The 19,931-nt window shown below is 40.5% G+C and overlaps 1 protein-coding gene across 4 annotated transcripts in view; it reads right to left on the bottom strand.

Annotated features, from left to right (window-relative positions):
* NUP153 (nucleoporin 153) overlaps positions 1–19,931 on the bottom strand; it is a 64,818-nt gene that overhangs the window by 18,285 nt on the left and 26,602 nt on the right. For 2 of the 4 annotated variants that reach the window (XM_055124977.1, XM_055124979.1), the window contains exons 9-14: positions 19,449–19,595; positions 15,783–15,832; positions 15,422–15,548; positions 7,432–7,566; positions 6,753–6,854; positions 4,765–4,852 (exon numbers count right to left, since the gene is read on the bottom strand). In XM_055124977.1, the coding sequence (XP_054980952.1) occupies positions 4,765–4,852; positions 6,753–6,854; positions 7,432–7,566; positions 15,422–15,548; positions 15,783–15,832; positions 19,449–19,595 (649 nt within the window). The remainder of the gene's footprint in view (positions 1–4,764; positions 4,853–6,752; positions 6,855–7,431; positions 7,567–15,421; positions 15,549–15,782; positions 15,833–19,448; positions 19,596–19,931) is intronic. The other 2 variants (XM_055124978.1, XM_055124980.1) reach the window with 1 other exon arrangement.

Genomic DNA, 19,931 nt, shown 5'->3' with positions numbered 1-19,931 from the left:
CTCCCGGGATACCTTGGCAAGCAAGTGTGCCAGGACCACAGCTTCCCCTGCCCCCAATACAAGTAAAAATTTAAAATATGCAAGAGTCACAAGGAAAGTGTGTGACCCCAGGTGAATACATGTGCAAGCACCATAAGTAAATGAGCATGGCCTCAGGGAGCATGAACATTAAGTGCTCAACACAGAAACCTCATGTTCAACACCCAGTGAGGCCTGGTCACTCCAAAGGGAGGGAAGGAGAGAATTTTCCAAATGAGTCAAGAAGCATATGAGAAGCTGAATCTTAAAGCAAGACTCATAGGGGACCCTGGTACTGTGGACTGGGAGAAGATACAGTCTGGAATCCCAAACTAGCTCACAGGCTCTCCAGACCTGTGAAATACAGGATCCACCTAAGGAGCCCTGAAATCCAGGATTTCAGGCCCTGGCATCAAGCTAGACCCCTTGGGAGGAGAGATTCCCCCATTTGGGGAAACAAAGGAGATGCTGAGAATATCAAAGGAAACAATCCCTCCCCTTGGCAACACCCAGGAGCAATAGACTCTGGAACAGTAGTTTAGAAAAACCTTATAAACACTAACTTTACAGTAGCAAAGGTGCCCATCTGCCCAATCTGGGGTCGCCCGTAGCTCTGCCTGAGATATGTGTGGGTCCTTTAATTTCCAACACACATTCTCCATCATGGGGATTTATCTTATGCAACTTAAGATGCGTACTTAGCACTCTGCAGAAACTCAGGTTCTCCTGAACTGAGTATAACTCTTTCTCTTCCTTCCGATTACCCAAACAAATATATCTAAGCTCAACAAAGTGAAGACAATAAACAAGATTATGTCTATACATTAAAGATACTAACCCAAGAAGAAGAATAAAAGAACATTTAAAATACGGAGGGGGGGTGCGCCAGAGGTTATGACACTTGCCATCAAACCCAGCTGGCACCTGTCCATGTGACAGTCCTCTATGCAGAGTCAGAGTCAGGAGTAAGCAGCCTTGAGTACAGCACAGCAGGTGTGCCCCCCCCAAGAGCTAAGCATTTGAATATACTCTAAAAAATATTTTTTTAAAAAATCCATGAAGCACACAAAAAGAAGTTCGAGACCACTAAGTCATTAGAGAACGTGCAAATCAAAACCACAATAAAGCATCACTTCTCCCTTTGAGGATGGCTATAATTAAAATTGGAAAAACAGGGGCTGGAGCGATAGCAAGCACAGCAGGTAGGGCGTTTGCCTTGCACGAGGCCAACCAGGGTTTGATTCCCATCATCCCATATGGTCCCCTGAGCACCGCCACGAGTAATTCCTGAGTGCAAAGCCAGGAGTAACCCGGGGAAAAAAAAAAGTTGGAAAAATAAATGAGGTGAGACTGTGGAGAATTATGATCCCTGTAAGATGAGCCAACTGCAAAGAAGATTTGTGATTCACACACACAAAAAATCTACCATTTGACCAACCCAGGAACTCCATTCCTAAGTATATATGCTTTAAAGCACTAAAGCCAGTCTTCAAACACATGCACACATTGGCTACAGAGATCATACAAGAGGTAAGGCACTTGTCCTGGAGGTGGCTGATTACCCTTTGATCCCTGGCACCTCACCAGAAGTCATTCCTGAGTAGCTGGAGTAATGCCTGAAACCACTGGGTATGGCAAAGCCCCAAACAAAAAAAATATATGCAAACATCTATATGCAGCAACACAACAGCCAGAAGGTATAAAGAGCCCAAATATGCATCAAGGCACAAAGATAAATTATGCCCTATCCATACAATGTAGTAAAACAAAAGAAAGTAAACACTGGTAGACAAATTCTGAAAATGTAAGTGAAAGAAATTATAGCTTTAGGCATGATTCCAGAACAGGTAAATGCAGACATAACAGAACTGCATGTTGCCAGGAGTTGGAATGTGGAGACCAATTGTTTACTGAGCACAGGTTTCCTCTCAAGGGTGTCAAAAATGCACTGAATAAACCACAAATTCAAGGTAATAACTGTGCAATAGTGAATGTTCTAAATGCTATACAGTTTCAAAGGATTAGTTTTACCTTATGTCACTTTCACCTCAGTAACAAGTAAAAAAAAACTAAACTCTATACTAATTCTCAAAGCATATCACTTTTATCACCTAATAGCATTGTATTTTCCTTTCTAGAAAAATTGAACTGCTTTTATTACGTTTTAAGGGTTCCGTGCAGCATGGTAAAAAAAAAAGTCATTAAAAGATCTTGTCACAAAGTGTCACAATCATGACCTCCACATCTCCTATCAGCTTAATGATAGAAGTGACTAGAACCAGAGAGACTGTTATAAGAATTCACATCCTCAGAATCTGCATATGCGGCTCATGATAATCTTAAAAATCTGGGTAATTACCCCAGATGTAATGAAGCACAAAAAAGTTTTAACAATTTTCATTCATTCAGATACCATGACCGAAGCATTAGTAAACACGGGGAGTGGGGGAAGGACTTGTGCCTTTACTTAAAATCAGGCATGTAAATAGACTTATTAAATATATCCATCCTCATGAATTGACAGTATAGTGAAAATAACAAAAAACTTGTTGTAAAAAAGTACACCATAAATGTGCTTTCTACTCTTACATAAAGCTATTTATATAATAAAAAATAAAATACTGTTATTGGGGCTGTTATGATAGGACAGCGGGTAGGGCGCTTGCCTTGCACGCAGCCGACCCGGGTTCGATCCCCAGCACCCTATATGGTCCCCCGAGCACCGCCAGGAGTGATCCCTTAGCACAGAGCCAGGAGTAAACCCTGAGCACCGCTGGGTGTGGCCTAAAGAAAACAAAAAACAAAACAAAACAAAAAAAGTAAGATTGTCAAATTTCTCTTCTGTGCTATTCTGATCATCTAGGATTTTGAAATCACCCCAAACCCAAAGAGCTCTCTAGTGTCTATGTTCTGGCAATCAGACCCAACTCGGAATCTATCTTTTGAGGAAGGTCTGTTTTTTTGAAACTCCAACAAAGCATAAAATCAAGGAAACACTTCAGATAGGGCAGATCCCTTACTGAAGCCTCAGTCTGAATAACCCATTCCCACCCATTCAACATACTGGTCACAGAATGGAAATGGCTAAGGGGCAGAAACAGTTAAAAAGGACCAGAGATCAGGTAACTTCCTCTTTGACCCCTCTCTGGTGCTAAGCAGAAGGCAGGAAAAACAGCAGTTCTTACCTAGACCAGAAAACAAAGAAGAACAAAAGAAACAAAGAGCTTTGGACTACGGACCTTGAGAGGCAGGCTTAGAGCCCCAGCTCCAGAAATCAGAGCTCAAGGACAGTGGGGCACACCGGTCCATGAATTTTTTAAATTATTATTATTTTACTGAATCACGGTGAGAAGCACAAAGTTTTTCATGGTCGGGTCTCAGTTATACGATGTACCAGACCTGTCCCTACACCAGTGTACATTTCCCCCAACCAATGTCCACAGTTTTCCTCCCACCAGCTCCCACCCTGTCCACGAATTTTAAGGGACAGCACCAGCAAGAGATTAGCATGCATAGGACAACACACACAGGAGTCCGTGAAGAACCAGCCTGCAACCTAGACACAGAACTGGGGGATCCAAAATGAACTGTGTTTTGGGCCACACCCAGCAGTGCTCAGGGATCACTACTCATGGGGCTCAGGGGACAAAATGGAATGCCAAAGATCAAATCTGACCAACCGTGTACCAAGCAAAGGTCCTACCCACAGTACTACTATTCCGGCTCCCAAAACTAACTTCTTAAAACTCTTAACTGCAATTTTATGAGCACTGAGAGTGTTGTATGCTAATTTTATACACAATAACTCAAGGACCCACATAAGAGCTAGACCATTTCCACAGTAACAATTCTACCCCATATAAAAATCAGTCTCAGATTAAAATTTCAGTAGAGAGATAGTGGATAGCGTGTTTACTCAAAAAGTAGATTAGCTTCTGCCCATGTGAGAGAAGAACTAGTAGAAAGACACACTGGAAAAACTGTTGAGATGGAAACATTTCATATCTTAGGATGTCAGTTACCTGAGTATATTAATTAAAATACAAAGAACAATAATACTTTTTTTGTATATACTTAAGATTTACTCAAAGTATAACCTTAAATGTCCTTACACACTAAGAAAAACTATTGCAATGTATGATAATAGGTATTAGGGAAAGTTATAGTAAATCTTTTACAAAAAACTTCACACCTTCAACTTTATGTCAGTTTTATCTCAAAAAGTAGACTAGGAAACACAGACCTAGTACAGCAGGCAGACGTAAGCCCTGAACTCAGAGCAGGAGTAACCCCTGAGTGAGTAACGCTGGGTCTGGCCCAAAAGATATATATATATATATATATATATATATATATCAACTACATGCAGAGGCCAACATAATTCTTCCATCAAAAGAGAGCTTGTGAACATAGATGGACTTCATGTAGACAGTTATTTTGTTTTGAGACTTCACTTACAAAATGTCACCCTATTTTTCACTAAACAAAGACTGTGGATAGACTTGCTGTTAACTATTCCTTTCAGAACCAAACTGAAAGTTGGAATTTAGAGAGCTAACACTATCACGAAAGATAATCACTACAAAGTAGTACCAGCAGGCTAGTATTATTTCCAACTTGCTTTTCTGAGGTTAATTCATTCAAACAATAGCATTACCAAGACTTGCCAAGGACTACAAAAAGAATCTGAAATATTAATGCACAGAACTATTTTTATGTTAAATATTTACAACAATTCTTACTTACCCGAACTACTTGTGATTGGTTCTGAAACACTACCAGAGCCAGAAAATTCAGTTGTTTTTGCAACAGGTACACTAAACGTAAACCCAATCTGTAAAGAGAATATACATCCTGAAGTCAGCTTAGGAAAGAAATAGACTGCTTTTAAAATATCAAGACAAAAAACTCTGAATTTTAGAAGATTCACAATTTTCATATTGCATGATCCTGAAATTGAAATGCTCCTTAGGATGAATGGTATGTTAAGAGTTTTAACATCAAGGGGCGGGAGCAATAGCACAGTGGGCAGGGCGTTTGCCTTGCACTCAGCAGACCCGGGTTCGATTCCCAGAATCCCATATGGTTCCTTGAGCACCGCCAGGAGTAAGTCCTGAGTGCAGAGCCAGGAGTAACCCCTGTGCATTGCCAAGTGTGACCCAAAAGGCAAAAAAAAAAAAAGTAACAGCAGCGCGTGTGTGCGTGTGTGTGCGTGTTGAAAGAAACAACCCAGAGCCTCAAATATGCTAGGCAAATTCTCTACCAGAGAGCCAAACTCCTGACATTTTTTTTAATTTTAATTTTTTATAAATTAAAATTAATTTATACTATACTTGGCAGTGCCCAGGGCTATACTTGGCAGTGCTCAGGGCTTACTCCTGGCTCTCTGCACTCAAGGATCACTCCTAGCGGACTTGAGGAACATACAGGGTGCCAGGGATCCAACCCAGGTCAGCTATGTGCAAAGTAAGTACCCTACCCACTGTACTATCACTCTACTCCCCCAATAGCAACGTTTTAATTTCACAGGTTTTCTTTTGAAGCAGTACATAGTGTTTCTAATGCCCAGTTCTGTCCAGTTTAATTCCCAGATTCTAAATGCCATTTCCCCACCAAAAAAGCTAGAGGTTTTCTGGAAAATGAAATTTTGGTGATGTGGCAATGAAATGACAAAATAACATAAAATAAATAACCTGGAAAGACTATCATATTAAACTTCTTGGGTACAATAACTATATGAAGACGACTCATAAGAGCATCATTGGAGGGGCCGGAGCGGTAGCACAGTGGGTAGGGCGTTTGCCTTGCACGCGGCCGACCCGGGTTCGATCCCCGGCATCCCATATGGTCCCCCAAGCACTGCCAGGAGTAATTCCTGAGTGCAAAGCCAGGAGTAACCCCTGAGCATCGCTGGGTGTGACCCAAAAAGCAAAAAAAAAAAAAAAAAAAAAAGAGCATCATTGGAAAAATATTAAAGGTATCAAAATGTCAGTACCTTTCAAATGGTAGGTGAAAACTATGTGTAGTGATATTATAAGTGTGTACATGTACTGTAGCACTGTCGTCCCGTTTTTCATAAATTTGCTCGAGCGGGCACCAGTAACGTCTCCATTGTGAGACTTGCTGTTACTGTTTTTGGCATATCAAATACACCACAGGGAGCTTGCCAGGCTCTGCCGTGCGGGCAGGATACTACATTAGCTTGCCAGGCTCTCCAAGAGGGGCGGAGGAATCAAACCCAGGTTGACAGCATGCAAGGCAAACACCCTACCTGCTATACCTCCCCAATGTGTGTACATACACGGTAAAAACTTCAAGAGTCTACATATTTGTATTTGGAAGCAGAGGTAGGTGTGTACCACCTATGGGTGTGTACCCATAGGGCTTCATACATGCAAATCATATAATCATTCTACCAATAAGCTATGTCTATAACCCCAGTCCCTGGTGTTTTGTACTGCCAGCTACATCATGAAGTTGACTATAAAATATGTATTTAGCCCTCCGCACCAACTTTTTTTTTAATGTGGGCCTGCAAGATAGCACAAATAACAGAACACATGGTTAATGGGTGCAAAGCCCTGAGATCAATTCCTAGCACTGCCCCCAAGCAGTGCTGTGTATAACCTTGGTGGCCCACAAATACTCCACTTTCAAGATCACAAGGAGTGGTTACTACTTTTCAAAGTACAGTATGATTTTGAATAAAGGATTATTCCTTGTTTACTACTTACAGATGAAGGAGGTAGTACATCTGCCTCAGTAGACTTTACAATTGGAGATGAAAATCTAAACATGGGACTGCCAGTGCTATTTGGAGAGGTCATTTGTACCTGCTTAAACAAATGAGACAAAAACAGATAAATAGAAAAAAAGAGAGAGAGAGAGAGAGAGAGAGAGACTATGTAGCCCTTACACAAGTTAGTCTAAAAAACCCCGAAGAACTGCTCTCTTTAAGATTAAAATCTCACTTTTACTGGGGCCGAAGAGTTTCCAAGAGGTAAGAGTCTTGCCTTTCACATGGCAGACTGTAGTTTGATTCTGAGCATCACATATGGCCCTCCTAAGTATGGCCAGTTGTAATCCTCAAGCACAGAGCCAGCAGGAAGACCAGCGCACTACTAGGTTTGATCCCAGAACAAAAACATTTTTATGGGGTAGAGAAATAGCCCAACTGGCTAAGCATATGCTTTGCATGCTGGAGGCCGGAGTTCAATTCCCAGCAACTCACAGTCCTGAGAACTTCCGGGAGTAATCAAAGTGCACAAGGCTGGTATAGCTCCTGAGCACACTGAGCACAGTCCCCCAAAAAACAAAAATCACTGGTCCCCAGCAGTCCTGAGCATGGTTTCAACCTCTCCAACAAATTAACATGAGAAAGAACAAAGTCACCTCTTGGTACATGCAACATACCTTGCTTGTTGATGATTGTGAAGGACTAATGGATGACGGAGAAGTTGTGATCACAGATGAGCTAAAGTTGAAGGTGGGCAGTGAAGAACTAGTGATGGGTAGAGCGATTTTCGGTAATACTGGTACTTCCATTTCCTAAAATAAAAACATTTCATGTTTCAAGTCATTCTTCTAACTCTACTTATTTTCAGATAGAAATGATATAGCTACAGGAGCTGGAACAAAATGCAGTGGGTAGGGCATTTGCCTTGCATGTGACTGGTTTGGGTTTGATCTCCTTAATCCCATTATTCTCCAAGCTCTGCCAGGAGTAATTCTTGAGTGTAGAGCCAGGAGTCACACCCTGAGCATCACCAAGTGTGGCCCCCAAACAAAAATAACAAAAGAAAAGAAATTATATAGTTACAGGTAAATTAAAAATAGGGAAAAGGTACTGAGGAGCATCATGCAGTGTTAATGTGGACTTCTGAATCAAAATAATTATAAATTGAATCCCACCTACCCCACCCAGCAAATCATGTGACTCTTTAACCTAACTGTGCTCAGCAGCAATTTCCTCATTTGTGAAAGACTAGTGCAGTTAGTATAGATGTAGTATTAATAGTAAACCATACACTAGCATTAATAAGCATTAATACTGCTAAGTCAAAGACCATTCCAAGTCTGATGATCCAGATTTCTAAGAGCAAAGGATTTCTGCCTCTGCAAGTGAAAGATCCTGTTACCGACCAGTATTCTTCATAATAACAATTAAGAAACTTTGGATAGCCGAAAACAACCATCTCGGAGATGGAGAGGCAGCTCAATGGGCCAGAACACATGCTCTGCATACAGAAAGTCTGGTTGGATTCCAGGTACCCATAGGAATACATAGGAAGAGCCCCCTGCCCCCCGCCACCACACTTCTAGGTGTGACACAAAACAAACCAAAAAAGCACAACTGTCTGAAAACAATGATAAACAACAAAATGAAAGCAGATTGAGAGGGGAGGAAAACCCTGAAAGAAATGAAGGGCACTGAGAATGATTCCTATTATTTTTTGAGTTGCTATGACTGGGTGATTTCAAAGTGAAAACTACAAATCAACTGGTTAAGGAATCAAGAGGACAGAGAAGATAATCAATTATAAAAGCTGGAGAGGAAGCAATAAAGAATGAAGATCCACAGAAGAGAGCCCTAAAGCATAAAAGCTGTCCCAGATTGCTGATACATCTGTAAATGTCTTTCAGACAGCCACCGGGCACTGAAGTTTTAACAGCTGCCCACCTCAAAGAGGAGATTTGAATTCAGAAGTTCACTGCTACACAATCTGAATGCATTAACATGTCATTTATCATACAAAACTAGCGTAAGCTGAAGTCCACACCTACAATAAGACAAAACTAAAAAGCTTCCAGATAAAAGAAAAGTCCCAGGAATAGCAAAATTGCAGGCTATATACTTATAGCCCAATCAAATATAGTGATTCCAAGCACTATCAGGTGTGACCCTGGAGGTCCCCAGAACCAATGAATCTTGAGACTCAACAGAATCACTGTGTGAACAGCTAGAGGTAAAGAGCCAATAAATCAGTACCCGACATAGAGCACAAGGCTGAGGTTCTTTCCTAGCATATGGCTATGTCTACGACAAGAGTTCAAGTCCCAACATCACATCTAAACTGTCCCTGCACCACTTCCCAGCATGAACTGGTGTAGTCCCAAAGCACACAGGCATGTCCCCAGCCCCCAGAAAGTCAAGAAATTCTCAAAATGGAGACTGAAGTAATAATACAGCAGGCAGAGTTCTTGTCTTACATGATCAACCCATGCTTGATCCCCAGATCCCCATAAAGGCCCCTGAATCCATCCTCAGGCGATAATCCCTGAGCACAGACTAAGTCAGGAGAGCAAGTCCTGAGCTCCCCCAGATGTGGCATCAAAAACGAACAAACAAAAAAAAACCTTGAGATGTACTTCTAATATTCAGTCAAGCCAAAAGGAAAGGGTGGAGAAAAATGTAGACCTTGCTCCAACCAAACCAGTAAGTAACTAATTAGGGTTGGAGAGATGGCACCAAGTGCTGGAGTACATGCTTGGTCTACCCTCATCCCACATGGTCCCTGAAGCACTTATGCAGGTATGTAACCCCTAAGGAAAAAATTATATTAACCATAACTATTCCAGTTAAAAGACAGAAAATAGGCAAGTGACATATTATAAGCTACCAATGAGATGTGCTTTAAACATAAGGATACAATTAAAAATAAATGGATGAAAAAAATGCTACTTAAAAGTAAACCTAAGTAGACTTCAACATAAGCAAGTTTTCTGCCAGGAAACTAGCTCAACGAGCTGAGCACCAGCACTGCAAGCTCTGCATGCAGAGAGGCCTGGCGTGATCCCCAGCACCACAGAATCTCCAAAGACCCAGGAGCAGCACCACAGCACCATCGGGTACAATTACCCCAAACCCACCAAGTTCCCAGATTCGTACAGTAACGAGGTGCTGAGGAATGAAGCTATGAAGGTAGATGTGTCAGGTGAACAATGAGGGCCTCACAGTGTGAGAAGCGAAATGTACAGAACAAGCTGACTCATGTTGGAGAGATGCACAGCTGAGTAACACAGGCGGACTGGAGCAGGCGGAGGCCGCGTCCTGCCAGAAGGTCCAGTGCTCCACAAACAGAACTGCTAATCACCCCAGTTCCTCAGCTCCTGGAGCACCAGGCCATATATGCGTCTCCAAATTTCACAGTACAGACAGCTGAGTAGGGGCACAGCAAATAAGGTTGGAAAATTGCACAGAAACCCACTAAGCTTACTGAGCAAAAACAGTGACACAAAGAGCTCAACCAGCACTTAAGCACTCAATAAATCCTCAATGACTTTAGTAATATGTTGTAAGAAGCAATATGAAGTAAATGATTTTGTGCCTACTAAGAGAATTAGAGGGTGGGTAGAAAACTGGGACATTGGTGTAGGGACTGGTATTGGAACATTGAGTGCCTGAAACAACTGTATTAAAAACAACTTTGCAAGTCATGATGTTTAAATAAAGTTTCAAACATTAAAAGAATGTACAGGATTAATAAGCCTCCATTTCTCAAAGACAGACTTAATCACACGTAACTCCCTGAAAGACATTCAACAAGATACATGATATCAGTAATGTTGTCCAACTGATAATATAGAATACTATACCAACAAGTCTTCAAGGATTCAAAAGGAAAACCCTACGCAAGTTATAAAAAATGTCTCAATGCTATTTTAAAATACTTAAATAATGATTACGCCTCAAAATGATCCATCAAATAATTCAAGAAATCCTTGACACAAAAGAAATTAGGAGCCATAGAAATAGTATAGGGGTAAGGCCTTGCATGCAATCAAAACCAGGTTGATCCCCCATATCACAGATGATCCCAAACACCTCCAATTGATCCTTGAGCAAGAGTAAGCCCTCAGCATGACTAGGTGTGGCTCAATCATACCCACGAAAGAAATTAGAGGAAAAAAGTACTAATAAATCTTCTATAAATAGGAAAATTTCTTTGCATCCTGGGGGTGAGCAAAAGGTTTTCGTTGTGGGGGGAGGGCCACACCTGGCTGTTCTAAGGTCTTACTTTGTCTCTGCACTCCAGTCCTACTTTGCCTCAGGGGACCACATGGGGTACCAGGGATCAAAGTCAGGTAAGCTGTGTGCATGCTAGCGCCCTAACTCGCTGCACTATTGCTCTAGCCCTTAAGCAAAAGTCTTCTGGGACAAAAAGAACCATAAAAATCGTGGGAGCTGGACTGAGGCAAGGTGCTTATCCTGCAACATAGCCAATCTGGGTTCAATCCCCACCATCCCATATGATCCCCTGATCATCGCCAGGAGTAACTCCTGAGCACAGAATCAGGAGTAATCCCTGAGCATCACTGGATGTGCCCCAAAACACACACACAAATTAGAACACTTGCTAACCGAAAGATGTTAAAAAAGACAAATTGTGAGAAAATTTTTATGTACATGTATACATTTGCGCACGCTTGCTCTCTTGCATACGTGTGTGCACGCTCTCTAAGATCTGGGTCTACTATAAAACTGCTGTGATAATAACATTCCAACTTTCAAAAGGGCAAAAAAGAACTACATTAGTGGTCAATCATAAGGCAAAATGAATTAAAATTTAGTTTGATAAGGCATATACAGACTGAGGTGTGAAGTTATTAAGTGGAATACTTCCAACACTGAGACATAAACACGCCGAGACGCAGACTTAATGTATTTGTTCTTAGCCTGTTTATACAGATAAGGTAGCTGACTTCACAAGTCATTCACTAGTTAAGAGGGAAAATTATACTTTATCTAATTTGAAGCAATTTGGTTCCCCAAAATTTGTTTTATATACTGCTGATCTACCCTGCATTATTGAGTTCTTTCATTACAAAAACCAGGATGAGGACCAGATAGCTGAAGGAGCTGAGAATGTGTGCTTTTCATGTGGGCGGGACTGGGTAGATCCTGACATAATCTAGCACTGAGAGGAAGCACAGAGCAAAGCAGGGTGTTACCCATGACCACCACTACCACCACTAGGCGTGTCAAAAAGAAAAGAACATAATAATAATAATAATAATAATAATAATAATAATAATAATAAAGTTTTGGAATCCGAGGTAAGTTAGAAGCTAAATATATTACAAAATAAGTCATGCTCAATATATAACTGCAGTAACCTGAATATTTAGTGAAGTAAAATGTAACCAATGTCTGCTAGTAGCAATAGTGTAAATCTAACAAATTACATGAGGGAAAAAAAAATTTCTTCAGTATAACCTTTCCCAAAATCCCTCTAGACTTAAAATGAATCTTTAATCTTTTATCAAAACTCCTAATTACTAAAACTGAATCAAGCAACTAGCGGTCTAGATACACTTGACAACTGAAACAAAAAGCAGCATTGATACACATGTCTATTCAAAACTATTCTATCAAAATTAAAAACAAAACAGGGTAGCATAATATCTGGGGCAATCCACCAGTAACTACCTCTCATTCAGAAATGTAGAGACTATAATTCCAGTGTTAAACAAAGTTAGGAGAGGAGTTGTGTAATGCATCCTGGGATGTGAAACTGGCAGTTGGCAATTAGCTGGAATGAAGAAGGGGGCCAGAGAGGGAGGGAAGGAGATGATTAATTGGTCTGGGGACACCTATTTCCATAATAAAGTTCCAAACAGTGCACAGGGGAATTAAGTAAATAAAAAGTTAACCCCCACAATGTCTGAATTATAAAGAATGACAGTAAGTTGTAATAAAAATGATCTGCAAGACAATCACAGGAAGCACCTTGAGCGTCAATTAAAGATTTAGGAGGATTTATCTTAAAAACTGTTTAAACAGGGGCTGAAGAGTACACAGGGGCCGTGGTCATGAACTTAGGCGGCAGCCTACAGATGACACCCTATACATTGCCAGGGTCATTCCAATACAGAGTCAGGAATCAAGTATAATCCCTCCCTCTTCGGGGAAAAAAAAGAAAAAGGAACCAGTCTGATCCCTGGAACTTCAGTGTCCCACAGCAGAACCACGAGTACCACAGGGTATGGCGTCAAATATTATAGCACTGTCGACCCGTTGTTCATCAATTTGCTCAAGCGGGCACCAGTAACGTCTCCATTGAACACTTACAGGAATATTTTATTCAGTTTTCTATCAAGTTATTCTTGGAAAAGTTTGTAACATTTTTTTTTGTGGTTTAGTTAAACTTCTTCACTATAAACTTCCATTATTTTTTCAATTATAAGAAAACTAAAGGGAAAAACTCAAAAGCTATTAAAAATTACAGAGGTGAAGGCTGGAGAGGGAGTTGGGCAGGTAGGGTGTTTGCACATGCCCAACCGGGGTTGTGTCACCAGCATCCCCTGAACACCTCTAGCAGTAATTCCTGAGTGGAGTGCAGCACCTGGAGTGAAGCCATGGGAACTGCTGGGTGAGGCCCCCCAAAACAAACAAAAACCACAAAGGTGAAATGAAGTAATAAAGAACACTCTGGGGCAGCCCAGGGAGCTGAAGTGGCCAGGTTAGAGGTTAGAGGTAGAACGACCCCAACAAGGAACAGGGAGTTGTCCTACAGGATACAGCCCACCCAGCTCCCCCACAGGAAAAAAATAACTTTATTTTCCTTCTCATAAAAATCTCATTTTCCATTGAGAAGTTTTAGTAGTAGAACAATGGCAGGTAAATCCTTAACTTAAAAAAAAAATTAAAAACTGAAAGAATCGAAGTTCATCAATATATCCTCTGGCAAACACTAAACCAAGTTAATGTTTTCCTCAAAACGAAGTTAAAAAAAAAAGTTACAAATTTTACTGAAAAACAAAAGCGTGTCTAGATTAATCAGATACTAATTTCCTCGTGCACAAGAAAGATAATCTGTTTCTTAAGTATAATGATCCATAAGAGATTTAACTGAAGGCATGCTGCTTAAAAATACAAGTACACATTGCTAAAGAAATCATGACACTGATGAGACTAAACTATAAAAACACTAAAACAAAAGTAATCCAGTAAAGCTGAATTTTTTTTTTCTTCTTTTTTGGCCACACCCAGAAACGCACAGGGGTTACTCCTGGCTCTGCACTCAGTTAATTACTTCTGGTGGTGTTCAGGGGACGACATGGGATGCTGGGATTTGAACCCTGGTCGGCCACATGCAAGGCAAATACCCTACCCACTGTGCTATTGCTCCAGCCCCTGAAATTAATTTTTAAAGGCTGAAATGAGACCACACTTCAAGCAGTCCATAGTAAACAAAAGGGCCTAACATTTCTATCCACAGATAGAAATGTTAGGCCCTATCTTTTCCAAATTTCTGTTTAAGAATAAACTCTTTTGGGCTGGAGCGATAGCACAGCGGGTAGAACGTTTGCCTTGCACGAAGCCGACCTGGGTTCGATTCCCAGTATCCCATATGGTCCCCTGAGCACCGCCAGGGGTAATTCCTGAGTGCAGAGCCAGGAGTAACCCCTGTGCATCGCCAGGTGTGACCCAAAAAGGAAAATAAAAAAAAAAAAGAATAAACTCTTTGGGGAAAAGTAGGTTAGGGCCACACCCAGCAGTGCTCAGGTGCTACATTAGGCTCCATGCTCACAAGTGACCTCTAAATACGGTCTGGACACTGTATTTCAAGAATATGAGAAGCCCAGAGTTCAAGAGGTTCTGCTGATCCCAAGAACCAACACCACCTAGTACAAACACTGCTCCAACCAGAAACAGTCCCAGAGTCCCAGCAGTGGTGGGTATGGCCCCTTAAAAAAACTCCAATAAAAAATATAAATTTTTTTTTTAAATGAATAAAGTAAAAACATGACTGGCAAGAAACACACAAAACGTCCACTTAACTCCAATGGCTATATCACTTTGCCTTCAGGACATTGGCAAAAATTTAAAAACCAACTAAAACAGTAACAATATAGAAAAAGCAGATCAACCCACTGTGGAAGTATTTATCAAAACTATCACGAAAAGCAGTATAACATCTGAAGAAGATGATCATTCCTGTATAATCCACTATTAAATATCCCAGAAAAAAACACTGCATATATAAATATGGAAGGACCAGCCCAAGTGTACCTCTGGAATAAACTGTGGATATACTTACTCATGCTGAATAAACAAGAAACACTGAATTAAATAGTTACCTTTCAGGACATTGATCAACTTTACAATGAGAAAACGCGGGTGAGATTACTAATCCATTTATTATAAAATGGGAAAAAACTATACAGTAACATTCTTTCTGTGAGATGAAAATATCTCAACTGCTGTACTAGTGGAAGAAGAGTTCTCTTCAGGAGTAGGCGCTTTCCTATGATACCACACCAGGTTTCAAACTTCTGTGCCAGGCAGACCAGCCCTGTTCAAGGTCTCCCCACACCTCAGTCACTGCAGGTCTTCCCTCATCACCAGCAACCCAAAGCCTTTAAGAAACTTCCAGAAATTTAAAATATATAAACCTACCTCTTCTTCGGGAACTTTAGCTGCAGCAAAATGTATTCGCTCTCGCCTCATCTTGCCGCCTCCACTACCCACGCCAGAAGATAAACCATTGGCTGCAGATATACTGAAATGTGGGTAAGAAAAGCCACTATGCAAAGGAAAAGAAAATTAAATTAAGTATCATTCTGGTATATTCACAACTTACTAACTGAACACTTAAAACCAGAATTGCTAAACAAAATAAATGTAAAGCTGGATGATTTTAAACAAATTTTTCTAACATGTAAAGATTGTAGTTTAGGCTTCTTATTTTTCAAAATGCATATGGAAATCAAATACGTATCTGATTAAAATTAAAGTTTCACTATAAAGATGACATTACCTTTCCCGTTCTCTATTTTGCCCTGGTAGTGTATTTTTTTCACATACACTCTAGAAGGAAAAAAAAATGACACACTTAGGTACTTGCTTAATTGTTTAAAATTTCTTAACCTGATCCCTCCAAGTTTTAATAACTAGAATCAAGAATTTGGTGGTTTTATCATTAACAAATCCTAAAATCAGCCGTTATTATACTGCCCTCAGAATGGAAACCAAGAATTATGAGTAAAATGCCTGTGTGCAAGTGTCTTTTCAAGAAAAAAACACAACAAAAGGTTAATATATTTGCCAAGCACACAAAAAAACACTTATTTTTTGTTCACTGTTACTATCATCCCATTGCTCATAGATTTGCTCAAGCGGGCACTGGTAACGTCTCTATTGTGAGACTTGCTACTGTTTTTGGCATATCGAATACGCCACAGGGAGCTTGCCAGGCTCTGGCGTGTGGGCAGGATACTCTTGGTAGCTTGCCAGGCTCTCAGAGAGGGGCGGAGGAATCGAACCTGGGTCGGCCGCATGCAAGGCAAATGCCCTACGTGCTGTGCTATCGCTCCAGCCTCCAATTTTTTGTTATGGCCAATTAAATATGCAAACAAATTTACAAGGCAATTACTTCTGGATGATTCTCTGGAACTCCAGTAAGTTCCTCCATGAAGAAATGGCTGATCAATGCTGGGGCCTAAAGCTTAGGAATTGAGCCTATATTATTCTCCATTAGCAAAAGCAACTAAGTATTCCAAAAATAATTAAGAAAATATTATAAAAACACAGGTGGGGCCAGAGCATTAGTGCAGCTGGTAGGACTCTTGTCTTGCATATGGCCAACTTGGGTTGGATCCCCAGTATCCCAAATGGTCCCTTGAGCTCACCAGGAGTAATCCCTGAGTGCAGACCCAGAAGGAACCCCTGAGCAGTATCTGGTGTGTCCAAAAAACCAAAACTCAAAACAAACACAAGCGGCCAACAAGCAAGCAAAACCTGAGACTTCCAATATAAGCATCAAAATAAGGCAATAAAGGAGGAATATAATAATAGAGGAATTAATATACAATATAACAATGGAGGAATTCAAAGAGATTTTTTGTTTGCACTGTTCAGAAATGCCAAAAGTTGTGAAGGTAAAAATATTTGGTGGGGGGAGAAGCAAAGATCTGTTCTAAAGACAAAGAGTCATGACAATTAAATTTAATATAATATCTTGTGTTTTTCTTTTCTTTTGGGACAACTGGCAATATCTAAATAAAACCTATAGATTAGACAATTGCACTGTCTCCATGTAAGTTACTGGTTTTGATAACTGCTCTAGTTTCAGAAGGAATTTGGAGTAAAAACAAAACAGATAGAAGACATACAACTATAAACAAAAACTTGATAATTGGATAAATAAATCTAGTATGCCAAAACAATACCCAGATATAAAAAGGAATAAAATTTGTTCTAACTTGCATGAACCTTGAAGATATACTAAATGAAATTACAAATAAAGACCACATACTTTTGGATCCTTTCATATGAAATATGGAGAATAATCGTTCTACAGAAAGAGCAACAATTTTCTAGGCTAAAAAAATAATAAACACCCCCAGAATGACTGACGAAGAGGAGGGAGCTGCCTGGGACACCAGCAGCCCACCAGCAACCTGCAGTATGTGACTTGAGAGTTTCCGCCAGGTCCCCCGTGCGGAAATCTCTCTCTCTCCTTCAACTTTTTCCCTGGACTTTAGACAGAAACCCAAAACCGCGAGGCCGCAGCAGCGGCCGCGCGACCTAATGTCATCTTAGTATCAGCAATATGTAATGTTTCCTTCTTAATGGGTCGGACTTTTGTGGGTGATCCTAACAAGAATAGTAAGTATTTTGTTGAAATATTGAAGGCAATCAAAATGGTAGCCATCTCTCTAGACTGAACTAAGCTATATCCCCACGCCGGCTGAGAAGAAATATCCTTCTTTCTCGGGAAGAAATGTGGTGTGGTGTCAAACATAATGTGATGTCCATTAAGCAAACAGACCTGGTGGCGTGGGAATGGGAAATAAGGGGAAAAATTAGGTACATGGAACAGCGGGACACTGGTGGTATCTCGAGCCGGAGCCGATATCAGCGCAAGACCTTTGGTTCCAGAAACTGCTTGCAGACACTCTACTAGACTATCAACTAAGCCAGAGCCCCACACCGGCTGATGACGAGAAATAACCATCCTCTTCGGGTTTTTTTCCCTTTGTCAGACAGCGTGGCGATTACTAAACAGGCGTGAACTCGGTGGCGCGGGGCAAGGGGGAAAAAGAAAAGTTATATAACAAACAGCAGGACTTAATATCTCTATATTCTTAGTAATGGAGAACTATCAAATGCCTCATTGGCAATAGGACTGTCTTTTTCTTTTTGGGGGGAAACCCCAGCAACGGTAGTGAGTTGTGTGTTGAAACATGGAATGTAATCGAGATAAGCGCAAATGAAGTGAAACTTATCACGTACAAGGGTGGGGACTAGGGAGGTGGGAGGGGGCGGCAGATATACTGGGGGGGTTGGTGATGGAAGACGGGCACTGGTGAAGGAAGGGGTGTTTGAATATTGTATAACTGACATAATCCTGAGAACTTTGTAACCCTCCACTTGGTGATTCAATAAAAATAATAATAATAATAATAATAATAAACAGGGAGGCATGAACAGAGACTTATGCAGGTGTGAGAGGTGCAAGAAAAGGAGACATAAACAGAGCGAGTGCAAAAACAAGTGATAGATCAAGGAGCTGAACGCATGGCATGGTCCCTTCAAGCACTGCCCACAGTAACCCCGCACATCCGTCAGATGTGGCCCCAAAAACAAAAACAAAAGGAGAAAGAAACGGGGAGTTAGGACAACGCACCCATTGTATGGGTAAATATTTGTGTTAGGGAGAGGAGGGGGACCCTCAGGAAGGTTAGAGAATGGGATTTTGTTCTGAGACCATGATAGTAGAGGCTGATCAACTCTGAAAATATACTAAAACCTTGACCTATATAGTTTAAATAGGTGAACGAATATAAACCAAAAAAAATATGGCGAGAAGCTTGAGATAATTCAGTGAGTTGAGTGCATGCTTTACTTGCAGGGGGTTGATTTGCAGCACTACAGCCGGGTCCCAAAGATGGCAGAAGGAAGCTTCTTATGCACTAAACTGGGAATAGCCCCTAAGAAAGAATGGGTGAACTTTCGCACACAACCACCTCCCAAAACATTTTTGATAATGGTGAGGTTAAAAAAACAAACTAAAAGCATTAAGCAAAACTTGCTTGATTTCTAGCTCAAAAAAGCATCTAAGTAACATCTAAATATGAGCAAGATAAAAGATTGACTATGGACCATCCCAAAAAAGTATGACAATAAAATTTCCAGAAATGTATACCAATGTATCCCTAGGAACAAACAGACGTCACAAACAGATGCATAACTTTCCAACAACCATTATCAGACATCACACATAAAACAGGAAAGAAAGATCAAGTCTAGCAAGATCTATGTATTCTAAAGAAATATACATTAACATTTAATAAACACAGTAATTTACCATTTAAGGGTCCCTACCATTTTAAAGGCATTTCAATTTGTAATCAGTAATTGCAGTTTATCTCTTATTCATTTCAATCAGTATTTAAACACAAGTGAAAACACATATACTCACAATGTGCCTTTTATCTATTCTTTGATTAGTCTTCTTTAATTCACCAGTTGGGGTGAGAGATGGTTTAAAATAAACAGTTCGATTCGTTGCTATGGAAACTGGTTTTGGGGTCATGAGTCTCTGAACAGGAGGATACTGAGAATCCACCTAATAAAACAAAATCAAAGACAACTTTATTTTCATGTTTATCAGAGATGTATATCTTAAAATAGCTGATACTAGCTAAAACAGCCCAAGGACTACGACAGTACTTCCAAGAGCAGTGGTGGTCAAATCTTTTTACAACTGTAACAGGGAAAAAGGAAAACTATTTCAGGCAACACCAAGACAAAACCATGTAAACAATAGTATTTACATATTATGATTTGTAGTAATCAATGCTAAATCATCCAAGTGTAACACTTTTGTGGCAGTGACATTTGAGCATACTGGCAGAAATCCTGATACCAGGCCAAGAACCAGGGGCTGAAAATACTGCTCTAT

This window comes from Sorex araneus, chromosome 2 (genome assembly GCF_027595985.1).
Source record: "Sorex araneus isolate mSorAra2 chromosome 2, mSorAra2.pri, whole genome shotgun sequence".
NCBI classification, from domain to species: domain Eukaryota; kingdom Metazoa; phylum Chordata; class Mammalia; order Eulipotyphla; family Soricidae; genus Sorex; species Sorex araneus.
The sequence above is the reverse complement of the archived record's forward strand: the minus strand, read 5'-3'. Positions and strand labels throughout refer to the sequence as shown.